Here is a 25,148-nt window from a genome sequence, read left to right on the forward strand (position 1 = left end):
GTTCCTTCTGAAGCGCTTCCTCATTCAGATTCCAGGGGAGGGAATCTGATTGGGCCACCTTGTCTTTTCAAGCCTTGGACAGACTTGTGCTCACCCCCTGCAGTTGTGGTAGCAGCAGTAGGACTAGGGCATGACACATGGCTGCTTTAGACAAGGACTCAGCAGTTTGCTGAGAACCCCTCCCCCTGTAATTCCCCCTCTGGTTCTGTGCGTGACTGGGACATCTGAGCCATGGAAAGGTAAAGGGATATAAAGCACGATATTGATGCAGACCTCAGCAAACACGGGGGAGGCGACGTGTCTGCTGACAGCAGATGCATGGTGGCTGACGGTGGTCATGGGAGGCTAGAACAGTCCTTCTGGTCCTTGTGTATGGAAGCCTGTGGACCTTCCACTGCATAGCTGCAGCTGAAGCCACTTGCCCAGCACAGAGCCAGGCTCGTTACAGCAGCCAACCACAAAATCAGTGGAAGGCACGTCTCAGAGTTGTTTAAGAGTTAGAGGAGTTTATTGACAACAGAAGGAAAAGTTGAAAAGGCATAGTAAAAGAGTTATGAAGAAAGTGAGTAATAGCGGGAAGGCTTTGAGTAAGAAATGACAATTAAAATACAAATTATAGTGGCAGCTAACCTGTGAATACTCGCTATGTCTCAGGCACTGTCCTAAATTCATTACACGCGTCGTCTCATTTAATCCTCAGTCACTCAACAAGGTAGCAGATACTCTTATCATCCCATTCTGAAGCTGAGGAAGCTGAGGTTTGGAGCTGTTCTATCACTTGGGCAGTGTCACACAGCTAGTGAGTGACAAAGCTGGCTTTAGGACTCCAGAGTCCAGGTTCTTAACCGCTCTGCTGTTTCCTGGGAGAGCATAAAATATTCTGACAACAGGAATACATAACTGGAGCCAGAGGAACTTACTTTTAGGGTCTAGGTTGACAAGGACAAGAGGCATGGTGGCCTTAACCATTGTGCAAGTCCCCAGCAGATTAGGCTGAGGTTCCAGTGGGGACAAGGGCCTGCTGAGGCAGGTAGTCTGTGCCCCGGGCAGGAGTCTGCTGGCTTTGCTTAGAGAGCCACACACAACTTTGCTGAGTCCTGCTGTTCTGGAAAGCTCACTTGATGGGCCTGGCAGTGATAGATTGGAGGTGTGGCTGGAGGCTGTCTGCCCTGGCAAGATGTGACCAGGCCCTTAAAAGTACCTTGCGAGTGTTTTTCCTACTTTATCATCCCAAAGAGAGACTCAGTTGGACTAACAAATGCAGGGACATTGTAACCTATTAAGAAATTTTTAGGTTTCTATGGAATTTATAACCCCTCAGGTTGGCCTATTACTAACGGTAAATTATGTTCATAGCTATTTGTACAAAAGTGATTTCAGGCCAATTATACCAGGATTTTATGTGGTATATTGGAAGAAGTAATTTTTACGCAGAAAAAAACCATAGCAAGGGAATTCCCTGGCAGTCCAATGGTTAGGACTCAGCTCTTTCACTGCCGGGGCCCAGGTTCCATCCCTGGTCGGGACCTGAGATCCTGCAAGGCACACGGCACAGCCATAAAAAACACAAAAAAAACCATCACATACTACTAGGGACTAATTGAACTGGCTGAGTCTGACCCATCTTTGTCATACAGTATTATATCACTTGGTATATAGACCAGCTTTACTATATAACTTAGCTTTTACTGAGTGAATCACCAAAAGATGTTTTAATAAGTTTGAAAAATTCTCTTTCAAAATAAATTTGAAAGATAAGATTACAAGGAGGAAAATCATGGCTATGATAAAGATAAGATGTAATATAGAATTTCTTCATTTAAGGCATTAGGAAAAGCATTATTTGTTCATGGATTCAACAAATGCGTATTGATGCCCTGTGTGGGGCTAGGTGCAGTGCTAGGCCCTGGAGACACACCGTGAGCACATCAGATGAGTTTCTGCCTGTGATGCTAACAGTGTAGCACAGAAGATGGAGTTTCAACAATCACACAAATATATGTGATTATAAACTGGCACATGATATGATGGGAAGTTACAAGGTTCCATAGAAATGGATAGTGGGGAACCTGACCTAGTTTCTGGGATTCGAAGTTTTCCCAGAGGAAGCTGAGCCAAAATTTGGAAGGGGAGTAGGATTAACTAGGAGGAGGTGTGGTAGAAAGTTTTCCAGGTGAAGATGGTATGTCAAGCTCTGAAGCTAGAAGGTGCTTCTGGGGACCATCATTTCCTGACAACACTAGCCTGTCCCTCTGTCATGACCTTGTGTAGGTGTGTTGGGACTATTCTGTCTGTTTCCTTGTGAGATGGCAAGGTCTGACAGGGATCTTTGTGTTTCATCTTTGTGTCCCAGAATCGTCTTGCATTTCTGGCTACACAAAGATGAATACAAACTTCATCTGATGAATACATAATTCCAGCTCAAGATTATGCCTTTTAAAGGCAGATGTTAGGCAGGGTCATTTCTTTTCTTTTAAATCTACAGCTCTATGTTCTCTTTTTTTATATAAACATTTATTTATTTGTTTGTTTATTTATGTATTTATTTATTTATGGTTGCATTGGGTCTTCATTGCTGCGCATGGACTTTCTCTAGTTGTGGCGAGCGGGGGCTTCTCTTGTTGCAGAACACGGGCTCTAGGTGTGCGGGCTTCAGTAGTCGTGGTACGCGGGCTTCAGTAGTTGTGGCTTGCGGGCTCTAGAGCACAGGCTCAGTAGTTGTGGTGCATGGGCTTAGTTGCTCCGCGGCACGTGGGATCTTCCCGGACCAGGGCTCGAGCCTGTGTCCCCTGCATCGGCAGGCAGATTCTTTAGTGTTATTGCCTAATATCATAAATGGCCCAGCCTAGGACTTCCCTGGTGGCACAGTGGTTAAGAATCTGTCTGCCAATGCAGGTGACACGGGTTTGATCCCTGGTCTGGGAAGATCCTACATGCCGCGGAGCAACTAAGTCCGTGCACCACAACTACTGAACCTGCGCTCTAGAGCCCGCAAGCCACAGCTACTGAAGCCCGCACACCTAGAGCCCGTGCTCTGCGACAAGAGAAGCCTCTGAAATAAGAAGCCCGTGCACCACGAGGAAGAGTAGCCCCCCGCTCGCCGCAACTAGAGAAAGCCCGTGCGCAGCAAAGACGACCCAATGCAGCCAAAAATAAATAAATAAAATATATAAATTAAAAGAAAAAAACACTATTTAAGCTAAGAAATAGAGTTTACTTTGAAAGTCTGACAACATATTGGGTGTAAGTTATGACACTGGAAAACACATTTTTTTGCGTTGTAGTTTTTTTATCTTAAGTCTAACTTAATATCCTCAAAAAACCACTCTACATAGTAAACAATTTCAGTGTAAACACTTCACAGTTGGAGAAAAGGGGAAATACTGGCATTGCTTTTCATTTTCCTCATATATCAAGCTAAGCATTTCATAATCTATTACTCTGGGCTTCAGTCCCTTTTCTTGGTACAGGTGCAAACAGAAGATCCAGCCCATAGGTCTAATATCTGACTCATCCTTGCTTAAGTCCTATCAAAAGGTTATTTGAATAGTTAACATCATTTTGGGGCTATCATTTATGTTAAAACTATTTATCTCTAAATGAGCATTCTTTTTTTTCTAACATGGCTATGTTTTTATTGTATAATATACCTTCAAGTCTATAGATATAATTTAGAGCAGTAATAATATATTCTTACTGTCTTTTACTTCAGGCTCCATTAAATGACCCCTGTGCATGTGCCTCTTTTATGGGTTTGAAGTCTTCCACCAATAAATACCACCTTGTACGAGCAATATTGGAGTCAATAGCTTTCAGGTACCAGAACCTGCCCGAAACTCCCCCCTCCCCATACAGTATTGCTATTTCCTTTTATTAATTTCTACTAAACTATATTTTAAAATTTCTTAATTTTAACTGTTTATACCTTTAGTTTAATTCATACTGTGTATGATATAATCTATTCTTATTACTAATTTTTTTGCATCTCTTTTTTTTCACATTTAATAGTACCAGTACCACTTAGATTTGATATCTGAAAATTGAATGATTTTTAAAATATCCAATTTATTAAGCATAAAAGATTCAAAATTTGGACTTTCAAAGTCTTTTATTTCCTTATTCATGAAGGAGAATTCTAACTAATAATGCTTCTGTCATACTCAAAGATTGACTCATCAAAATTATTCTTTATGTACATTTCCTTTGCTCTTTTTGTCACGGGGCAGGTGTAGCTCATTAAAATTAAGAACGCAGCTGTCATGAATGGAACAAATAGAACATTTGTAATGTTTAAAATAACATTTTCTCTGATTACAAAATCATTTTTATATTTGATTTCTATTAGATGCTATTTATGGTGTGTCATCCATACCTATTAAATGGATGCTTGCTTTAAATTTTTATTTGCAGGAAGGGTAATAGATTAAATTTAGTTCTGAAATAAAAATTATGTTCTTTTGCATCACAGTGAAAAACAGAAGGCCCTGAACCTCTTGTTTACTTGACCATCTGTTATTGACATCCAGTTTAGTCTAATATATTTCTTTAGTGTTTTCTTTTGCATATTTTATAAATATCATGTAAATAAAACCACAGTTATTATTCTAGATTGGAAAAAAACAGAGAATTATTATGATATGAACTGCCTCTAAATAGTTTCCTTGTTTTTTTAACTAGAAACAAACAGTTATATGAGGTGATGCAGAAAGAGATCCACATTCCTGTAAGAAAAATCCGGTAGGTAAACTTTGTTTCTAATAGATTTAATTAGAAATTAGAAGTTAAGTGGTAGCGGCTGTTGGCATTTTCATGATTATGATTATTCAGGATTTCAAAAAGAACTTATGCTTACCTTCTCTGCAACAAAATTCTTGGTCATAGGAATTTGGAGAAGAAGGAAAGCTAATTTTGGATTTAAGGAGAATATAACCCAATATGGAATCTGAGAGGATCTTAGCACCCATATGTGTATTGTAAGAATCTTTAAACTTTAAAAATAAAATCAAGGATCTAAAAAAAAATGTGTGGCTTTTTAAAAAAGAATTAATAATGTATTTATGCTTTTGTTACAGTAATTTATCTCCAATATCTTTCTCCCCACAGAGCAGATGGAGGAGTTTGTAAGAACAGTTTTGTCATGCAGATGACTTCAGACCTGATTAACGAGACGATAGACAGACCTGTCCACATTGATATGTCCTGCGTAGGTGCAGCTTCTCTAGCTGGCCTTGCTGTTGGTATGTGTGGGTTTTATTAAAACGAGAGCTGTCTTGCAAAACCATTTCTTACAGATAGGACTTCTCCTCCCAAATCACAAAGTTATAGATCGAGAGGGTCTGGAAAGCCTTGGTGTCCATTAGACCCCATACACATATGCACATCACTCACAAAGTGCTCCCGTGATCTCTTCTGTGGGTGGGCCTGGTTGCACCTCTTCCGTCCTTGGTGCTCTCCTTCAGTCAGAAGAATGAGGCCAGGAAAGCGAATTCTCAACTGCTCTGGTCTTTAGCAAGGGAATGTCTCTGGGTAAACTTCCTGATTAGATAAGCTTGTCTTTGGCATTAGAAACCACTTCACTCTTTCATTTAGTGAACATTTGTTGAGCACCTGCTTCATGACAGTCGCTGCTGGGAATAATAGAGTTTAAATGATAGAGTCCCTGCTATGGGAGCCTCCAGTGGGAGCAGTCAAGCAAGTCAACCCATTATTATTCTTGTGTGATAAGCCCAGTGAACAGCCACAGTATCAAGCAATTGGTGTAGGCTTACCCAGAGGTGACAACATATAGTTCAATTTTGAAGGGGTTAGCAGACAACCAGGTGAGGAGAGAATAAAGGTGAGTGGTCCAGTAGAGAAGGCAGCTCGTGCAAAGGTACTGGTCCATTATGGTGCTGATAGGATGAGAGCAAGAGGGGAGGCTGGAGAGGTACATAGGGGTCCAGTTGTGGTGGCCTCTTCCTATAGAGGAGATTGGACTTGATCTTGAATACATCGGAGAGCCACTGAACAATTTTAAGCAGAAGGACATGGTTAGATCTACATTTGAACACATCACTTTGGCAATTAGTGTTTTCACTAATTAGCTGGGAGGAGTAAAGAACAGAAATGGGGAGGCCAATTAGAGGGCCCTTTAGGAGCAGGATGATGCTTGGGACACTGGGAGTGTTTTCCTGTGTTCCTATATGGAAGGGAGGAGTGTTTGTACAAAACAGGATATCTTACACTTAAAAGTTTAGGCTATTATTTAGCAATTAAAGTTATGGACCCAAAAAGCATCAAATCTTGGTAAGTTCACCTTATACTTTATTCTACTAAAAATATGTTAACTTTGAATAAAGTTGAAACAATCACTTTCATTTGTTCATTGATTGGTGTTTGATTAATTCAAGTTGAAGAAAATAACTTCCCCTTAAATAGTCATTCCCGTTTACAAATTTAAGTTACTTTGTATATTTCAACTCTTAAGTATAATATAGCTGATGTTATTTTTAATAATTTCACATGACTAATTGAGCAAACTTAGAACTATAACAAGGAAATTTCTCCAGTACTTAAACAACTCTTGAAAAATGAATAAATTAAGCTTATCATTACAGTAAGCCAAATGCTCATAAGCATTCCAATATTGTTTATAAAGTTAATCAAATTGCTACACTTATCACCTTATAAAGCTAAATATGTCAAATTCTCTTGAACATTTAATACACTTTAAATAACAAACACATGCAAGTTATTCTTACATATAACATAGTGGCTTGAGTTGTATCTACTTCATTTTATCTGTATTTAATTTCAAAACTTTTCAATACAAAGATACTTCACTAACTACAGGGAACAGTTTTACCTTCTCAGAGAATCTGAAATTTCTGGTTGGATTACTTCTCTCTCAGAAATATGAGACATGGGACTTCCCTGGTGGCGCAGTGGTTGAGAGTCTGCCTGCCAATGCAGGGGGCACGGGTTCGTGCCCCGGTCTGGGAAGATCCCACATGCCACGGAGAGGCTGGGCCCGTGAGCCATGGCCGCTGAGCCTGCGCGTCTGGAGCCTGTGCTCCGCAACGGGAGAGGCCACAACGGTGAGAGGCCCGCGTACCGCAAAAAAAAAAAAAAAAAAAAATGAAATATGAGACATGAAGGCTACGCAAATTCTCTGTATTTTCAAAATTCACCCAGAAACTGGGTCTGTTCAATACACATTTAATAAAGTGACTTTTAAGAGTATGTATGCCATTAAGTGTAAATAATAAATTCTGGAAATAAGAATTTTAAGAACATACTTATTTTCATGAATAGATTTATCTAATTGTAGTATACTAATAAAGATTATTTTTAGTCTTTTAATAACCTCCATAAAATAATTAATATCTTTAAATACAGGCAGTCTAAAACACTGACTTGGTAAATAGAATGTGGCCTGATGGAAAATTTTAGAAGTAAGAATTTTATGTGTCAGCTTTATTGGTAAGAGAAAAATATACTTCTTGAAGACTTGTCAACTATGTTAATACTTCAGAGTAAGTGAGATGTACCAAGTTTATTAACAAGGGATCGCTACCATTTCAGACTACGTATGATTGTAGTTATAATATGTTTTCTTGTTGCTTTTTATTATAAATCACATGATACTCTTTGTAAAGAACAATATATGCCAGAACTATAAGATTATCTTGAACTGGAATTTAAAAGCCTTGTATGAAATCCAATAGTTTGAAAAAGAAACTGTTTTTTATATTAATCCCCAACTTTGAATTTTATGCATATCCTGAGGAGTTGCCTCTTACCTCAAGGTATATGACAAAAATCTTAACTTGGGGGATTCCCTGGCGGTCCAGTGATTAGGACTCTGTGCTTTCCCTGCTGTGGGACCAGGTTCGTTCCTTGGTCGGGTAACTAATATACTGCACAAGTTGCAGAGTGTCGCCAAAAAAAAAAGAAAAACCTTAATTTATCATTGTTTTGCTTTGGTTTTTTAAATAAATAAATAAATAAATAAATTTATTTATTAGCTGCATTGGGTCTTCGTTGCTGCATACTGGCTTTCTCTAGTTGCGGTGAGCGGGGGCTACTCTTCATTGTGGTGTGCGTGCTTTTCATTGCGGTGGCTTCTTTTGTTGTGGAGCGTGGGCCCTAGGCATGTGGGCTTCACTAGTTGTGGCATGTGGGCTCAGTAGTTGTGGCTCACAGGCTTAGTTGCTCCACGACATGTGGGATCTTCCTGATCCAGAGCTCGAACCCGTGTCACCTGCTTGGCAGGCGGACTCTTAACCACTGCACCACCAGGGAAGCCCTATCATTGTTTTTTTAAATTGTATGAAAAGAAAGTATATTATTTCTTTCTTTTTTTTTTTTTTTTTTGCCATACGCGGGCCTCTCCCGTTGCGGAGCACAGGTTCCGGACGCACAGGCTCGGCGGCCATGGCTCACGGGCCTAGCCACTCCGCGGCATGTGGGATCTTCCCAGACCGGGGAACAAACCCGTGTCCCCTGCATCGGCAGGCGGACTACTCAACCACTGTGCCACCAGGGAAGCCCCCATTATTTTATTTTATTTTATTTTATTTTTTTTTATTTTTTTAGATGTTGCGGGTAGGAGTTTATTAATTTATTTATTTTTGCTGTGTTGCGTCTTCGTTTCTGTGCGAGGGCTTTCTCTAGTTGTGGCAAGCGGTGGCCACTCTTCATCGCGGTGTGCGGGCCTCTCACTATCGCGGCCTCTCTTGTTGCAGAGCACAGGCTCCAGACGCGCAGGCTCAGTAGTTGTGGCTCACGGGTTGCTCCGCGGCATGTGGGATCCTCCCAGACCAGGGCTCGAACCCATGTTCCCTGCATTAGCAGGCAGATTCTCAACCTCTGTGCCACTAGGGAAGCCCCTACTATTTCTTACTTGAGTTTTTTTTTTTTTTTTTCTTAAGAGCTAGTCATGAAATTAAATGATGGCAGGATGTGGTTGCTCTAGAAATGATTTGGTGCTCTTCCACACAGAAATAAAGCTGCTAGTTAGAAACCAAAAGATTTTAAAATCCTGATGTATTTATTCCCAGGGATAGTCAATCTAACCAAGCTCAGAGCAACAAAATGTTTTGAATTGTGTTTTAAAGTAATAACTGTTCACCTGTGCACCAGTTCACATAGGTTTGTGGATAAACTTTATGGACTTATTATTTGCCTTAAAACTTGAGAGTAAATTTTTTCATCTATAGGGTTTTGGACTGACAAGGAGGAACTAAAGAAACTGAGGCAAAGTGAAATAGTTTTCAAGCCACAGAAGAAATGGCAAGAATATGAAAAGAATATGGGAAACTGGGTCAAAGCAGTGAAACGCTCCATGAACTGGTATAACAAGACATAGCACTAACGGAATGACTGAAACCACGCATGGCTGGTTGCTGTGATATGCAGATGAGACAAAGCTCAGGGACAACAATGCGACCATGAATGAGAGAAGACTGGAGCTGAGCTCTGCAACCCGAGAGAAAAAGCACTGCTGTTTTGAAAACAAAACAAAACCCCTCACTGAAAAAATTCTAAACCTTGGTAAGATTGTAAGGCAACAATACCTCAGAACTTTTAAATCTTCTGTTTTGTAGCAAATTCCAAAGGACACTAGCCATTTCCAACCATGTTTTGACAGTCACGGGTCCTCCTCCTGTTTGTACTGGGCCAATATGAACATAATTGTTTACTATCTGAGTTAATAGTCCCGGGCAAAATTGTTTACTAACTGAGTTAATAGTTCCGGGTCAAGCAGTGTTCGTGTTTTGTTCCAAAATGATGTGAAAAGTGTTCCCTTAATTCTTTAAAATGAAGTGGGCTATTTGAAGTCCATATAGCTAAAAAGAAAGAATAACCAAGAAAATGTGGAATTTTGAAACATTAATATTTTTTATTTAAAGCCATAATCGTTCAGTGTTATATCCAAATATGAGCTCAATATGTCGCTCTTAGATAGGCTCATTTGGTAGTCAATTCTTTCCTTTATTGGGTTTAAAGACACTGCCTTAATTTTTCCTTGTTTAACCAAAATCTGAGCTTTCTTTATATATTGAAAAACACTGAAAAAAATCATTTTAGTTAATAAAACCAAAAAGGGTATTGATTCATAAGGAATAGGAGAATACTTTCCTTCTCAGATAGCATTTCTTTCAAAAATTTCTGGGTAAAGTATAAAATCTCACTTTTTACAAAATACACGTAGTAAATATCAATCTTGCCTTTCTTCTCCTCTTCTCTATCCTTCTTACTTGTTGAGATGCTGGTGTAAACGTCTTTTGTTTTCATTAAGTGCCTAGTTGACAGAGCTTAATTTGAAGAAAGTGCCCTAATTTATTGCTGACTTAAGAATTGCCTTCATTGGGGTATTTTGCTTGTCCAGGTATCTTTCTTATTTTTGTCCAATCTACTCATCTCTCTGAGATTTGTGCAGTGAGGTAGCTGTCAGAGGGGACGGGATTGTAGTCATGCTAGTGACTGCCCCTCAGCCACTGAGCCAGAGATCCACAGAGAGGAACAGCAAGAGTCCTACATTTTCAAACTCACTTGATAGAAACAAGGTAGAGTAAGGTAGGAGGTAAGAGTTGCGAGTAGCTTCAGGCCCGATGTAAAATTGTCCTAAGGCAAGTTGACCACCTTCCAACATGTTCTCATGTTATTTGCCCCTCCCTGTTTTTGGGCTAGGTTCCTTTTAGATTTGCAGCAATAATGTATTTATTTCCCTCTTGGTCAGGCTTTATCATATCACATAAAGTCCTACTGTTATAGAACTCACTGTTAAATAATAATGTAATTAAAGAAGTGACTGTTATAGGGAAGTTTGCTGTTACTATCATGTATGTCCATTTCAGAGACAGGTAATAGATATTAGACTTGGAAATATTTTTGTTAAGTCAAGGTGTTTTGTTTACTGTAATAAGTCAGATCCCCTTATGTAGATAATTTCTTACTCTTCATTCTTTCTGTTATTCACATCCTTTTTTACAAAGCTTAGTGGCCAATTAAAAGCTTTCTTATCAAAGTCATATGAAAGCCACTCTGTTTTACTATTTCTTATAGAGTCTGCTTCTCAGTGGGTATGATGTCCATAGGAAATAGTTGTCTTTTTGTATTAGGATGTACTGAATTGTGATATTCTTAATACCTAAACATTTGTTAGTTCATTCATTTTCCACATTGTTCTTTCTCATCATGAAACCACAAAATAAAGGAGAAATATCTTTTAGATAATGTGGAAAAATAACTTTGAATATCTTTCTACTGGAATTGAGCATCTCCTCAAAAATCAGTGGCTAATTTTTTCTTCCATTAGTTTAGAAGTTAATCTTCTATTTTTAATACGTCTGGCCTTTTTTTTAGTAACACAGTTTACTAAATCTTTTGTCAGATTTGACCTAAATCAGAAACATGACCACATTTGCTTTTGTGGTTGTAGAAAGTGTTGATTATTAGAATCAACTGAGCAAAAAATTGTCCTTTCAAGTTTATTTTTTATATGTGTGCTAATAATTGAAGTTAAAAAAATTTCTATGCTAATATTTCTCAGCATGTTTTATTTCCTCACTATGGGTCTATCAGATAATTTTAGGAGATCTGTAGCTCTCTTATCAAGGAGGAGAATCTTCCTGTACAATCCTTCCTAACGGGGTACTAAATGCTTTTATACTATAGACTTACTGGTTTTTAAACTTTTTTTATATCCAACCATGACATGGTTTCTCAACCTCAGCATCACTGACATTTGAGGACAGATAGTTCTTTGTTTTGGGGTGCTATGTATCATAGGATGTTTACCAGATCCCTGAACTTTACCCACTAGCATCCATCTACTTAATGATGGCAAAATGTCTCCAAACATTGCTAAATGTCCCCTGGGAGACAAAATCACCCCCCAAGTTGAGAACCAGTGATGTAGACTGTTGGAAGAAAATTGAAGACTCAGTGAATGTGGAGTGTCTGTCGTACTCCTTTTCTCTCTGCTTCATTTTTACCTTAGGAAATGGTTGTTAGCAAAAAGAAGTAGTAGTATCTTAAAATAAATAGCGTTTCTGCTTTGCTGGTTAATGAGGTGGGGAAAAAATGTCATGCTGTAATTGTCTTCTGCTGTTTTTATCCACCTACCCTCACCCCCATGTCTGCATTCTCTGTGGTCTTAATGAGTGAGTTTATGACTTCAGCCTGGGATTAATGTAGTCTCCAGATCATCTTTGGTTTGATCTGCCTTTTTGTTTCCTTTTCGTCTCTGAACAAAGGAGATGATCACTCTTTTATCTGCCTCTGCGCAAGCCTCCACCAAACTAGAAGTTCCCTGAAAGCAGAAAACATGTCTGCTTCCACAGAACTTAACTCCGTGCCTTCATATTTGTGGGATGAATTTTTACTGTGGGTTTGTAAGTGCAACTTGTTTTGCATATATATTTTGTCCTTGATGTTACACGTGTTTATTGATAGGGAACAGCTTCTATTTGTTACAGTAAAATATGTTTTGTTGGATTAAGAAGGACTACTTTGTTATGAGAACTAGAATCCTCATACGGTTTATTTTTAAAGTCTTTGTATGTTTATATATTTGCATATCTATTTGTGTAGAGATACACATCCATAAATACACATATTAACTTTCGAAGGTACAACTGAAGCCTTTCTCTTCACAGGTTTTGTGTATTTGACTGCAGATGACTAACAGATTGAATCTTAGGAACGCCAAACACTCTCACGTTAGAGGGAAGAAACTTCAGAAATAGCCCCTTTTGCAAGGCACTTATACTGAGGACCAGTCTTTAATTAAAAAAATAATCTAGCCTAGGAGTTTGGCAGTAATTTTTAAATTCTTTGAGGTGAGACATAGCTGGACCCTGGGGCTCCTCAACTTTAAGTGATTCTAATCATCCCAGAGATAGCCTAGAAGGCTTTAGTCTATCCCAGAGGATTCTGAATCCCTTTGGGAAATTTATATCATGTTTCTCAATTAAAATTAAAAGCCCAAAACACACCCTGGATCTATCTGGTCCCAGAGTCCTCACCTTGCATACTCAAATCCAGGTCATCTGGTTCAAACCAGCCTAAAGGGGTAACTCCAAAGACGTCAAATAGGCCATCAAGAATCACATTGTTTTTTAAAGTTTTGGATCCTCATAGCTGTAAGTACTTTGGCACCAGCATCTACTGTGAGTCACTGGTTGTTTTGTCACCATATTCCCATGGGACCTTTGCCCCTAGAAGGATGCAGGAATGATCATGGGAATGGGAATGATAGAGGCAGGAACCTGCAGAATCAGATGTTTTGGAAATTCTCTGTTATTCTATTTCCATTGTCTTTCCCCCCACTTTACATTACATTTGGTTTATTGAAATAAAATGGATGTGTCTGTATAGATACCTATATTATGTAGAAAATAAATGATAAGGTTTCCAGTTTAAATGAGCCATATCTTTACAAGAAACTGCCAAACTGTTTTCCAGAATAGCTGTACCATTTTACATTCCCACCAGCAATGTATGAGTGATCCACTTTCTCCACGTTGTCACCAGCATTTGATGTTGTCACCATTTTTTACGTTAGTCCACTGTGATAAGTGTGTGGTTTTCTCATTGTGGATTGAATTTGCATTTCCCTAATTAATAATGATGTTGAACATCTTTTCATGTGCTCTTTTGTGATCTGTTTATCCTCTAGTGAAATGTCTGTCCATATCTTTTGTCCATTTGCTAATTGGGTTGTTTGCTAAAGGAGCCATATCCTTAAAGGAATATCCTTTTTAAAAACTTAAAAAAAAAATCAGTCCAGTGACTTAAGAAGTCATTAAGTAGCATTTTCAAATCCTTCTGGGCAAAATGTATATAGCATTTGAACATGACTTTGTAATGTACTGAGCAGAAGAGCTCTTGTATTTCTTACACACTTATTATGTAGTGTGGTACTAACACTGTATAATAGCAAAAAAGTTTCAAAGACACCTTTACTTAGAATGTTAAGTAAAGTGTACCAATACATGTTTTGTACATAGGTATCATAATCCTAAAAATATTTTTTATTTAAAATAAGCTGATTTGTGTAAATATGTCAGAACGATTTTGTGGAAAATTAATTCAAAATTTTCCTATTTGTGCAAGACAGTTAATATAGATTCCAATTTGTATGCATCGGTAAATTTATAATTTTATTTCTCTCATGTTCTTTATGAATTTCATAGTTTTATTAAATGGTCATTGAGAACATCATAAATCATTGTTAAAATCTATAGATAAAATCAAGGATGCAGAATAAAAGGAATCTTTTTCATGTGTATGGGAATTTTCCCATTACCTTTTTGTCTACTTTAACTTTTGGATTTATTTTTAAATTTTACCTGGAAATTCTTATTTAATACCATTTCCTGTTTTGGTTTCTGCACATTAAGAATGTCACAGAGAAATAAGCATATGTTAACTTCGGTTGTAACTCAAGATAAATTTGGGCTTGTGTTTCCCTTTTAACTGGAAGAAGAAAAAAATGAGGCTTAATATGGTTAGAGAAGAAAGGTTTTCTGTAACCCTGCCTCTTTAGATCCTGTTTAGGCTTATTCTATATTCTGCATTCTTGCACAGAGGAAATTACTAGAGATGAGAGTTAATTCTTTGTAGTGGAAAAAAGATGATACAATCTATTGTGAAAATATACTGTATATTTAAATGTTTAGAAAAATTTTAAATAACTGGAGGAAACATACTTTCAAATGCTAATGTGACGGAATTAACCTAGCAGCTGTTAAAATCCATTATGAAAATTATCATTAAAATTATTTGGGAAATTATAACGAAACAGCGAGTGATCTGTACATATTGTGTATTAAAGCCTTTTTTTTTTTTAGTGTTTCTCTGTTCGTTGCTTCACATCCGCACACATAAATAGCGACATCCCGATGATGATGGCAGAGGATTCAGTTGGACAATCTGGATTCCATTCCCTGGCCGAAGAGGAGCCCATGGTTCATTCTGTAGGAGGGATTTTGAGGGATAATAAACATTCAATTATTTGAAGAAAGGAAGTGGTATGGTTTTGATTTTATTGTTGTTCAAAGTCATATTAGTGTAATGAGGAGGACAAGGAAGGGGCAGGTATGTGGAGCTGACTTTTCTGAAATGTATGTGACTATAAATTGTATTAAATGTTATAAAATTATTTTTAGGGAATTCGCTGGCGGGCCAGCGGTTAGGACTCCGTGCTTTCACTGCCAAGGGCCCGGGTTCGATCCCTGGTCGGGGAACTAAGATCCCACAAGCCGTGCAGCGCGGCCAAAAATATACATATACATCTCTGTGCGTATATATGTATATATACGTATATATATATATACACACATATATGTGTATGTATATGTATATATACGTATATATGTGTATATATATATATGTAAAGAATCTGGCTATGTAAAAGAAATTGTAGGAAAAAAATAAATGAGGGTGATAGGGACTAATAGTGGATTCTTTGCTGTTTAGAAACAACCCACTAGGATGTGGAGATTGTAAGGCAAATACCTTAGATTTACTAAATTACCCCTCCCTTTTCCCTACCACTTGGGCAAGGTTGTTAGCCACCAGATCCCAGGGAATTCTCATATTCTTTAACCCAGCCCACAGGGTTGTCCTGTCTCTCCCAGAAGGCCCTGTCTCTGTCAGCATCCCAGTTTCATCACCAAACTCTGTCAAGAACTGAGAAGAGTTTGAAATTTTCTGTACTTGGAAGCTAACGAGTTAGCCTCCCACAGCTCCATGGATACTGGCAGCAGATATGAGACTCCTGGGTCAGAGACTAAAGACTTTATTACTCAAGACATAGAAAACATCATAATCTTCATATTTGCATTGGTTTCCTTTGCCTCTTAACTCCTGTGTGGATTGTCGGGGTTGATGCTGTGCACACAGTGGGTTTGCAGTACAGCTGAGCAATCTCGAGCTTAGGAAACTTGAGTCTTTTGTAATGGGCTGCAAGTAAGTGTGCCCGATGCTTGCTCCAGAGGAAATAATTTTTATTGTATTGGACAGGAAACAAAACTGCCCTCTACTCTGGAGGGAGACACTATCTCTATTTTACAACAGAGGCCTCAGTACCTCTGCTTACCAGGCAAGCAGAAACAAGAAAGCCGTGTAGAATTGCCTGCCAACAATAAATTCATTATCTTGATTGTGGGAATAGTTTCATGGGTATATACATATGTCAAAACTCATCAAGTTACTCACTTTATGCATAGTTTATTGGGTGTCAGTTTCACCTTAATACAACAGGAGGGAACAAGTCTTGCTACTCAGATATGTTGTTGGGACCAGTAGCCTCCGTGTCACCAGAGTACTTTTCAGAAGAGCAGAACTTCAGGCTTCATTCCAGATGTACTGAAACAGAATCTGTGTTTTAATAAGATCCACCAGTATTTAGTTTTATTTATTTATTTATTTATTTATTTATTTATTTATTTATTTTTTGCGGTACGCGGGCCTCTCACTGCCGTGGCCTCTCCCACTGCGGAACACAGGCTCCGGACGCGCAGGCTTAGCGGCCATGGCTCACGGGCCCAGCCGCTCCGCGGCATGTGGGATCTTCCCGGACCAGGGCACAAAGCCGTGTCCCCTGCATCGGCAGGCGGACTCTCAACCACTGCACCACCAGGGAAGCCCTAGTTTTTTTTTTTTTTAATTGAAATATAGTTGATTTCCAGTATTTAGCTTTTTAGCTTTTTATTTTGAGATAATTTTAGACTTAAAGAGAAGTTGTAGAAGTATTACATAGAGTTCTCCTTTTCCCCAGCTTCTCCTAATTAACATGTCACTTACATAACCATAATATAACTACTCAAAATGGGAAATTCACATTCATACAGTAGTATAAACTAATCCACAAGCCTTACTTGAATTTTGTCAGTTTTCCAACTCTTGTCCTTTTTCTGGTCCAGAATTCAATCCAGGATCCCACGTTGCATTTAATTTTCATGTCTTCTTACTCTCCTCCAATCTGTGATAGTTCCCTAGTCTGTCTTTCTTTCATGACCTTAACATTTTTTAAGAAGACTGGCAGTTATTTTATAGAATGTCCCTCAATTTGGGTTGGCCTGATATTTTCTTGTGATTAGGTTAAAGTTCTGAATTTTTGTTAGAAACCTGCAGAAGTGATGTCTGCGGCCTTAATGCATTCTATCAGGAAGACATCAATATGTCTTATTATTGTTGTTAACCTTGATCCTTTGATTAAGGGGGTGCCTGCCAGGTTTTTCCATTGTAAACGTACTATTTTCCCCTTTGTAGTTAAGTATCTTGTGAGGAAATAACTTTTTTAAAAAAATTTTTGTTGGAGTATAGTTGATTTACAATGTTGTGTTAGTTTCTGCTGTACAGCAAAGTGAATCATTTATACATATAAATATATCCACTCTTCTTTAGATTCTATTCCCATACAGGTCATTGCAGAGTACTGAATAGAGTTCCCTGTGCTATACAGTAGGTTCTCATTAGTTATCTATTTTATGTATAGTAGTGTATATATATCAGTCCCAATCTTCCAATTCATCCCACCCTGGAGATACTTTTAGACCATGTAAATATCCTGTTTCCCATCACACTTTCACTCACTAGTTTTTAGCATCCCCGGATGCTTCCTGTCTGCAACAATCATTTCTGTAATATTTGCCTAATAATGGTGATTTTCTATTTCCATTATGTCTTTACATTTATTCATGAAATTCTACTGTAAGGAAGAGTTGTTGCCTGTCCTCCATTTATTATCCAATTATTTATATCAGTATTGGTCATCTCTTGCCCCACTTCACATCCTCTTAGCCCACTTTTTTTTTTTTTTTTGCAGTACGCAGGCCTCTCACTGTTATGGCTTCTCCCGTTGCGGAACACAGCCTCCAGATGCACAGGCTCAGCGGCCATGGCTCACGGGCCCAGCCACTCCGCGGCATGTGGGATCTTCCAGGACCGGGGCACGAACCTGTGTCCACTGCATCAGCAGGCGGACTCTCAACCACTGCGCCACCAGGGAAGCCCTTAGCACACTTTTTGATTCCAGCTGTAGCAACCAGCTGCCCAGGTGTAACCTGACAGCATCTTACTTTACCATATCTCTGGTTTTATGAGCTGGGATTTCTCTGCCTCCCAGCTTGGAATACTCATTTGAACTCATTCTGTCATTTTTCACCCATGGTCAAGCCTGGAATGCTAGAGAGTTGACACCATATGGGTAATGTTTAAACAATGGGGACAGGAGCCACTGTGTAAATATGCTCCTCTGTATTAGTTAGCAGATGTAATAGTTTGCATCTGCTAATCCCAACCTCCCACTCCATCCCTCCCCCATCCCCCTCCCCCTTGGCAAAAGCAAGTCTGTTCTCTATGTCTGTGAATCTGTTTCTGTTTCGTAGATAAGTTCATTTGTGTCATATTTTAGATACCACATATAATTGATGTCATATGATTTTTGTCTTTCTCTCTGACTTCCTTCACTTAGTACGATAATCTCTAGGTCCATCCATGTTGCTCCAAATGGCATTATTTCGTTCTTTTTTATGGCTGAGTGATATTCCATTGTATATATGTACCACATCTTCTTTATCCAGTCTCCTGTCAATGGACATTTAGGTTGTTTCCATGTCTTGGCTATTGTAAATAAGTGCTGCTATGAACATAGGGGTGCATGTATCTTCTTGAATTATAGTTTTGTCTGGATATATGCCCAAGAGTGGGACTGCTAGATCATATTATCATTATTTCTTATACCTCACATATAATTTATATTTTTAGGATAAATAAGATATTTATCTTAAAATAATTTTAGGTTTGATATTAAGAAAAGTTTACTTCTATTAATGGTGACTGTGTAATCTTTCCACTGCCTGAACAAAGTCATTCCAGAAATGAATTGAGGAGAAAGCTGTGTCCCTCACTGAGGAAATTCCAAGGCTTTGATTCCACTCTGTAGTTTAATGTGACTAAACTGCACATAATAGGACTGTCTCTGGAAGACAAGGCCTTGCTATAACACATTTTTCACTTAAGTGTTATTTCTTTTGTCTGTCACTGGATAGATTGGGTGTGAAATCAGGATGCTTTTTAAAAAGTCATCTGCAGGATTTCCCTGGTGGTGCAGTGGTTAAGAATCCACCTGCCAGTGCAGGGGAAACGGGTTTGAGCCCTGGTCCGGGAGACCCCACATGCCGCGGAGCAGCTAAGCCCCCGTGCCACAACCAATGAGCCCGCATGTCACAACTACTGAAGCCTGCACGCCTAGAGCCTGTGCTTCACAACAAGAGACGTCACCACAATGAGAAGCCCGTGCACCACAGCGAAGAGTAGCCCCTGCTCGCCACAACTAGAGAAAGCCCGTGTGCAGCAACGAAGACCCAACGCAGCCAAAAGTAAATAAATAATAAATTTATATTAAAAAAAGTCACCTGCAACTACAAAAGTCTAGACAACTGTGGATTTTTGGGAATGGTAAATAGGTGTCTCTAAGGTCCTTGTCACTCAAACTGTGGTGTTTGGTGAAGCAGCCCCAGCCCCAGTTGGGAGTTTGTTGGAAATGCAGACTCTACCCCACTCTGAGGTGGGGTACCTCAGACCTGCTGATCTAGAGTCTGAATTTTAAAAAGATTTCTAAGTGATTCCTGGGCACATTAAAGTTTGAGAGACATCGGTCCAGGAGCACTATAGCTACGCCTCTAGGAAGCAGCATCCAGCCTCAGGATGGGGGCAGCACAGGGAAATTCCTCAGGTTTAACTCTAGCAGATCTGTCTCTTTCATGGCTGTCTGTTGCCCCGCATATACAAGTAGAGACTTTATTTATGCTCGGCTCCTCTTTCCAACGTGCTAGGCTGTGGCACTCTCATCCATTCAATAAAAACTTACTGAGCTTCCCTCAAGCACCGAGGATAACGTAGTGAATAGAATGGCGTAGATCTGAATTGCAGGGAGCTTACAGTCTAACAGGACACAGGTACTAAATGAGTAATCACAAGTTTGATGAACGTTGGAAAGACAAACAATTTTATGGGCAAAGAGCTGGAGATGGGGAGTCAGAGGAAGCTTTTCTGGAGAGAGTGTTGTTTCAGCTTAGATGAGAAGGCATGTGTAGATGAGGTGTGGATGAACTGGGGGATTGTTCTAAGCACAAGGAACACCCATGAACGAAGCTCTTTGGACATTTATGTGTGTATTTCCAATGCCTTGCACTGTTGGTGGCATACAATAAGTGCTTAATAAGTGTTTGCCAAATCAGTAAGTGTTCTGTTGTGTTTCAAACATCTACTCTCTTGCTTTGGAGATAGTGGAAGCCTTATTTTCCTTTTCAAAGGAAATCAGATCTTTTAATGGGGAAATGAGAAGGAAGAGAGAAAGCTGACTGTTGTGCAAATTGCTAAATTGGAACTGTGAGTGGGAATGAAAAATTGATTTACATGAATTTTCCTCCCTGAAGCAACTTGACAATTTATTCTGTTCTGGGGAATTTTCAGTTTTTGGCTTGAAAACCAAGCTGTTCCTTATTCTGAATTTCTTGGCCTGCTGTGAAACTAGCATTTTGTGTCTTTTACAGCATACCCTGATTAGGTCATGGAAATTCACAGCTAGATCAAACCAGTATATGGAAAATTTGAAACTTGCACTGCCCATTTTACTTCAAGGCGTTGGAAGGTGTTACGAAACATTGACCTTTTTTTTTTCTTTTTTTTTTTGCGGTATGCGGGCCTCTCACTGTTGTGGCCTCTCCCGTTGCGGAGCACAGGCTCCGGATGCGCAGGCCCAGCGGCCATGGCTCACGGGCCCAGCCGCTCCGCGGCATATGGGATCCTCCCAGGTCGGGGCACGAACCCGTATCCCCTGGCAGGCGGACTCTCAACCACTGCGCCACCAGGGAGGCCCGAAACATTGACTTTTAAATCATTCTTTTCAAAAGCACTATTATCAAATGATCATAATAATCACCATCATTTATTGAACACTTACTATATGTATTACATAGCAAAATCCTCATATTAACTCTACGAGTCATATGAAAATTGCCAAATATTAACAATTTCATGTGGTTTAACTTAATATTATCTTCCGACTCTCACCTTAAAAATGTACAAAGAGGTTAGAGAATCCCTGATTGCCATAGCCTTACTCCAAAATTTAGCACTGAGTTGTCTTCATAGATAAAGAGATTCCGAGGTACAGTTCCTTAATAACATCCACTGCTTCTCCCTCCCCCATTAGCCCAAGCACAGCTCTGCATCTACTTCTACTTGGACAGTTTACACTTTGACCTGAGGTGGTTATCAATCCATCTCTCCTGATAGACTGAGCTCCTTGAGGATGGGGGTTTCGTCTGTTTTCCTCATTTTTGTATCTTTGTGCTTACGATGTTTGAAAAGTATTTAAGTTGAAACCACAAAATTTCTGTGGAAACTAAATAAATCTTATTGATTTGTTATTGAAAAATGCAAGGTAATGACTCCATTGGGGCTTTTGCATTTTAGAATGAGTCCAAGGAGACTGCATTCAGCATTCTTGACCACCTAGGACTTTATCTACGTACAGTTATGCAGAAATTATCTCTCCACTCCACCCCCAGAGAAAGGTCCAAAGGTGCTTTCTCACCTCCCCCAGTTCCTTTAGGTATTTATTTAAATGGCGCCTTTCCTGCTGCCTTCACTGAGCACTCTATTTAAGACAAGTCATCCCTCAAACACCTTCTCTGCTACATATTTCCCCCAAAGCATGTCCCAGCCTGTAACATAGCTTATATTTTGCTTATTTCTTTTGCATATTGTCCTTCCCACCCCACTAAAATGTAAGCTCACACATGGTTTTCAGATAGGCACAAAATGTATTAATACTGAACTAAATGGACTGGTATTTGGGGGGTGGGAGCCGCGATTTTCTCTTCAGCTTCCACGTGACATGGTGACCTGGCCCGGTTTGGATCTTACTTGCCTGTATACTGAAGAAGCCACATGCCCAGCGGTCTCTAACCCCTGTCTGAATAATTTACCGCATACTCGTCCCCACACGTGGCCTCAATCACTCGTCCCCATGCCCCTCCATGCTGCTGCCCCGAAGGTGACCCATCAAGTGACTGGGGACGGAGTTGTGCTTGGGAACTAGGGATGACCTAGTTCCTCCTTTTCTAAGAGAGATGGGGGTTTTCCTGCTTGGGGCCGGGGGGATGGTAGTGGATGGAAAAGTCAAGATTCCCACCCAAGCCGGGGGAAGGGGCGGGGAAGGGTGTGTCTATAAATTTTAGGCCTCAGGCCTGTAGCCTGCCCCGGAGGCGGCTGGGGAGCCGCGCTGGCGAGATTCCTGCGGGGGACCCACTGAGAATCTCCAGTGGACAACCCAGGGACCCCGCAGGAAGCCTGACGCCCCGCTGCTACACCTCGCGGCCCCCTCCTCTCTTTGGGAAGCCTCGGGGCGGGGTTTGTTTACTCCTCGCACGCACCGCAGGCCTGGCCAATCCGTGGGGAGAGGCGCCGTACGTCATTCATCCCGAGGGCCAATCGGCGCTCACCGTGCTGCTCCGCCGCCAAAGCTCGCGCGGGGGAAGCGGGGCAGTGGCTGGGCAAGGCGAGGGCGGACGAAACCGCCAGCGGTCTCGGCTGCAGCCGCCGCCGCTGCTCGGTACGCGGGCGCGCCCTGACCCTTCCTCTTTGGGCAGGCTCAGGGGCGCGCGCGGTCGGCGTCCCGGGGCCTCGAACTCCAGGGCCTCTACTGGGCCGGCCGCGGATCGCCCAGCCTGCCCGGCGTGTGAGTCGGCCGGGACCCGGCCGCCGCCAGCCGCGGGCGCCACTAGAGCGGCGGCGCCCGAAGACGCGCCCCACGCTCGAAGAACAGCCCTGCGCGGTCGCCTCGTTTTCTGCAGCCAAGCGGCGGTAAGGTTCATGGTGCGGGCGCGGGCTCCGTGCCGAGGGCCTCTGGACTCGGCCCGGCGTGTTCCTGGGCAGGTTCCCCTCCCTGCGCCTCCGGGTCCCCTTGTCACCCCGAGTCCCATCTGTTTATTCCCACGCATTCTTCCAGGCCTGGCCGAGTAACCCTTGAGTGTCGGGGGAAGAGAGTCGGAAACCGGAGACCGCCCCTTCCCCCCCCCGCCCCCCCCCCACAGCCACACACAGACACACAGAGCAAATTGGGGGAGGCACCGTCCCTGAGTCACGCCTCGTGGAAGAGAGGAAGGGCTGCTTTCTACTTTCTCGGTATCTTCAGGGGAGAAGCATGGCTTCTAAGTCTGGTTTTCCATCTCAACCAGGTGTATTTCAGAGTTCCAGAGCCTCGTGCGCTTGGAAGAGCCTCGTAGCCTCTGTAAGGGAACTTTTCTCTCAAGTAGAGGGTCACTTTTGGGGCCCAGACTCCTTTGAGAAATTCCGGAGAGCCAAGGTCTCTCTCCACAGAAAAGGGTAAAGATTTTTCTAGGCTCTTGCAGGGAGACAGTGCAACTAAGGGAATGAGTGCTCAGTGCTCAGTCTCTGGTACCAGTCTCTGGTACCTGGCGTTGTGTGGTCTCCGTTTCTTCATCTGTAAAATACTATCCACCTATTGAGGGTGTTGCCAGGAGGAAATGGACTAATCGGTGTAACCATTTGGAACAAAGCTCACCTCCTATTAATTGCCCTGCCCTGCATGAGTTAGGCATTTAATTGACCCCGTGAATGATGGTTTAGAAAAGTTCCCCGTATTGTTTCTCTTTTTCCGTTCAAACGGTTAACAGGCTCATCCCTTTCCGTATTCACTGCTGAAGCTCCCTTTGAACCTTTGAATACTTTTCCTCATTCCGGCTCTGAGGGCTCAGACTCCCTGTCCCACTTCTTTGCTCTCTTTTTAGTAAGTCAGTAGCTCATTCCCTTCCTTCCCCTTTCTCCCCCAAATCTTAGTGTTGTGTTTTTTCATTTGACTTCTATAGCCTCATTTTTTTCTGGGCCACTTTTCTTTTCTCTTAATGGCCTGAAATCATCTTCACCTAATAGATATAGTTGAGGTGATTCATCTGTCCTCTGTACGGTGTAATCATGACCCTACCTCTGTACAAAATTCTACAGAAAATAATTTAGTTGATCTGATATTGCATGTTGCTTTTCCATTTCATTGGTTGGCCTATAATTTAGCTAAAGCTTTATCACTATCCTGTTACTGTAATAAATCTTTAATGGCAGTGTCCATTCTCAAGTAGCACCCGGAGAAAAATCAAATGCTTAGACCCCGGATTCTGTCACACTTCTGTGCTGGCTCTTGATGCATTTGTTATTTATTAGAACATCTTGTGCCTGGAACTAGAGTCTAGTCTCATGGCAGACATGGTGTCTGTAGCCCTGTTCTGGCAGTACAGTTGCAGTTTCAGCAATGTGGTGCTTATATTTGATAAAGGCCCAAGACTTATTAAACTCTTATTTTTGAGTTCTCTTTATGTCTAGTTGTTTAGTTAAGAGGGAAAACAGAATTTTCAAGTGTTTAATACTTCACGTTACCATTTTGTGATCATGTACCTTTCCCCCCAACTCTTGGAAATGTGTCGTCCAACTGGCACCTTCAAGTTTTTCCCTTGCACCCAAAATTCTTAACTGTGAGCTATGTCCCCTCAATACAACTTGAAATTGGGTGCACAGATATGTTTATCCTTAATATGGAAGCATTTGTGGAAGGAAATTATACATTAAAACACAACCTGAAGGATTCAAAGATTGCTTTTTGTAATTAGGAATTGAAATGTGAATATACATTTGCCTTTTTTTTAGCATTATAGAAAGACTGGCTTTGTTTTCTTGCTGTTGATATTTTATGTTTTATGCATAATGCATGAGTCATATATGTACATTGCACTTCACCATTTTCATTTATTTATTTTTAAACATCTTTATTGGAGTGTAGTTGCTTTACAATGGTGTGTTAGTTTCTGCTTTATAACAAAGTGAATCAGTAATACATATACATATGTTCCCATATCTCTTCCCTCTTGCGTCTCCCTCCCTCCCACCCTCCCTATCCCACCCCTCTAGGTGGTCACAAAGCACTGAGCTGATCTCCCTGTGCTATGTGGCTGCTTCCCACTAGCTATCTGTTTTACGTTTGGTAGTGTATATATGTCCATGCCACTCTCTCACTTTGTCACAGCTTACCCTTCCCCCTCCCCATATCCTCAAGTCCATTCTCTAGTAGGTCT

The 25,148-nt window shown here is 40.7% G+C and overlaps 2 protein-coding genes across 7 annotated transcripts in view; both read left to right on the forward strand.

Moving 5' to 3' along the window:
- GK5 (glycerol kinase 5) overlaps positions 1–14,906 on the forward strand; it is an 84,868-nt gene extending 69,962 nt beyond the window's left edge. For 3 of the 4 annotated variants that reach the window (XM_060100223.1, XM_060100224.1, XM_060100221.1), the window contains 4 exons: positions 3,713–3,816; positions 4,678–4,737; positions 5,104–5,237; positions 9,201–10,205. In XM_060100223.1, the coding sequence (XP_059956206.1) occupies positions 3,713–3,816; positions 4,678–4,737; positions 5,104–5,237; positions 9,201–9,349 (447 nt within the window). In that variant the 3' untranslated portion in view covers positions 9,350–10,205. Of the gene's footprint in view, positions 1–3,712; positions 3,817–4,677; positions 4,738–5,103; positions 5,238–9,200; positions 10,206–14,840 lie in introns of those variants that run through there. The other variant, XM_060100222.1, reaches the window with a different exon arrangement.
- A 7,877-nt stretch (positions 14,907–22,783) lies between these two features.
- The window catches only part of TFDP2 (transcription factor Dp-2), a 175,004-nt gene continuing 172,639 nt past the window's right edge, over positions 22,784–25,148 (forward strand). For all 3 annotated transcript variants that reach the window (XM_060099580.1, XM_060099581.1, XM_060099582.1), the window contains exon 1: positions 22,784–22,869. The gene's annotated coding sequence lies outside the window, so the exon portion shown is untranslated. The remainder of the gene's footprint in view (positions 22,870–25,148) is intronic.

The sequence above is a fragment of the Mesoplodon densirostris genome, chromosome 5 (assembly GCF_025265405.1).
Source record: "Mesoplodon densirostris isolate mMesDen1 chromosome 5, mMesDen1 primary haplotype, whole genome shotgun sequence".
NCBI classification, from domain to species: domain Eukaryota; kingdom Metazoa; phylum Chordata; class Mammalia; order Artiodactyla; family Ziphiidae; genus Mesoplodon; species Mesoplodon densirostris.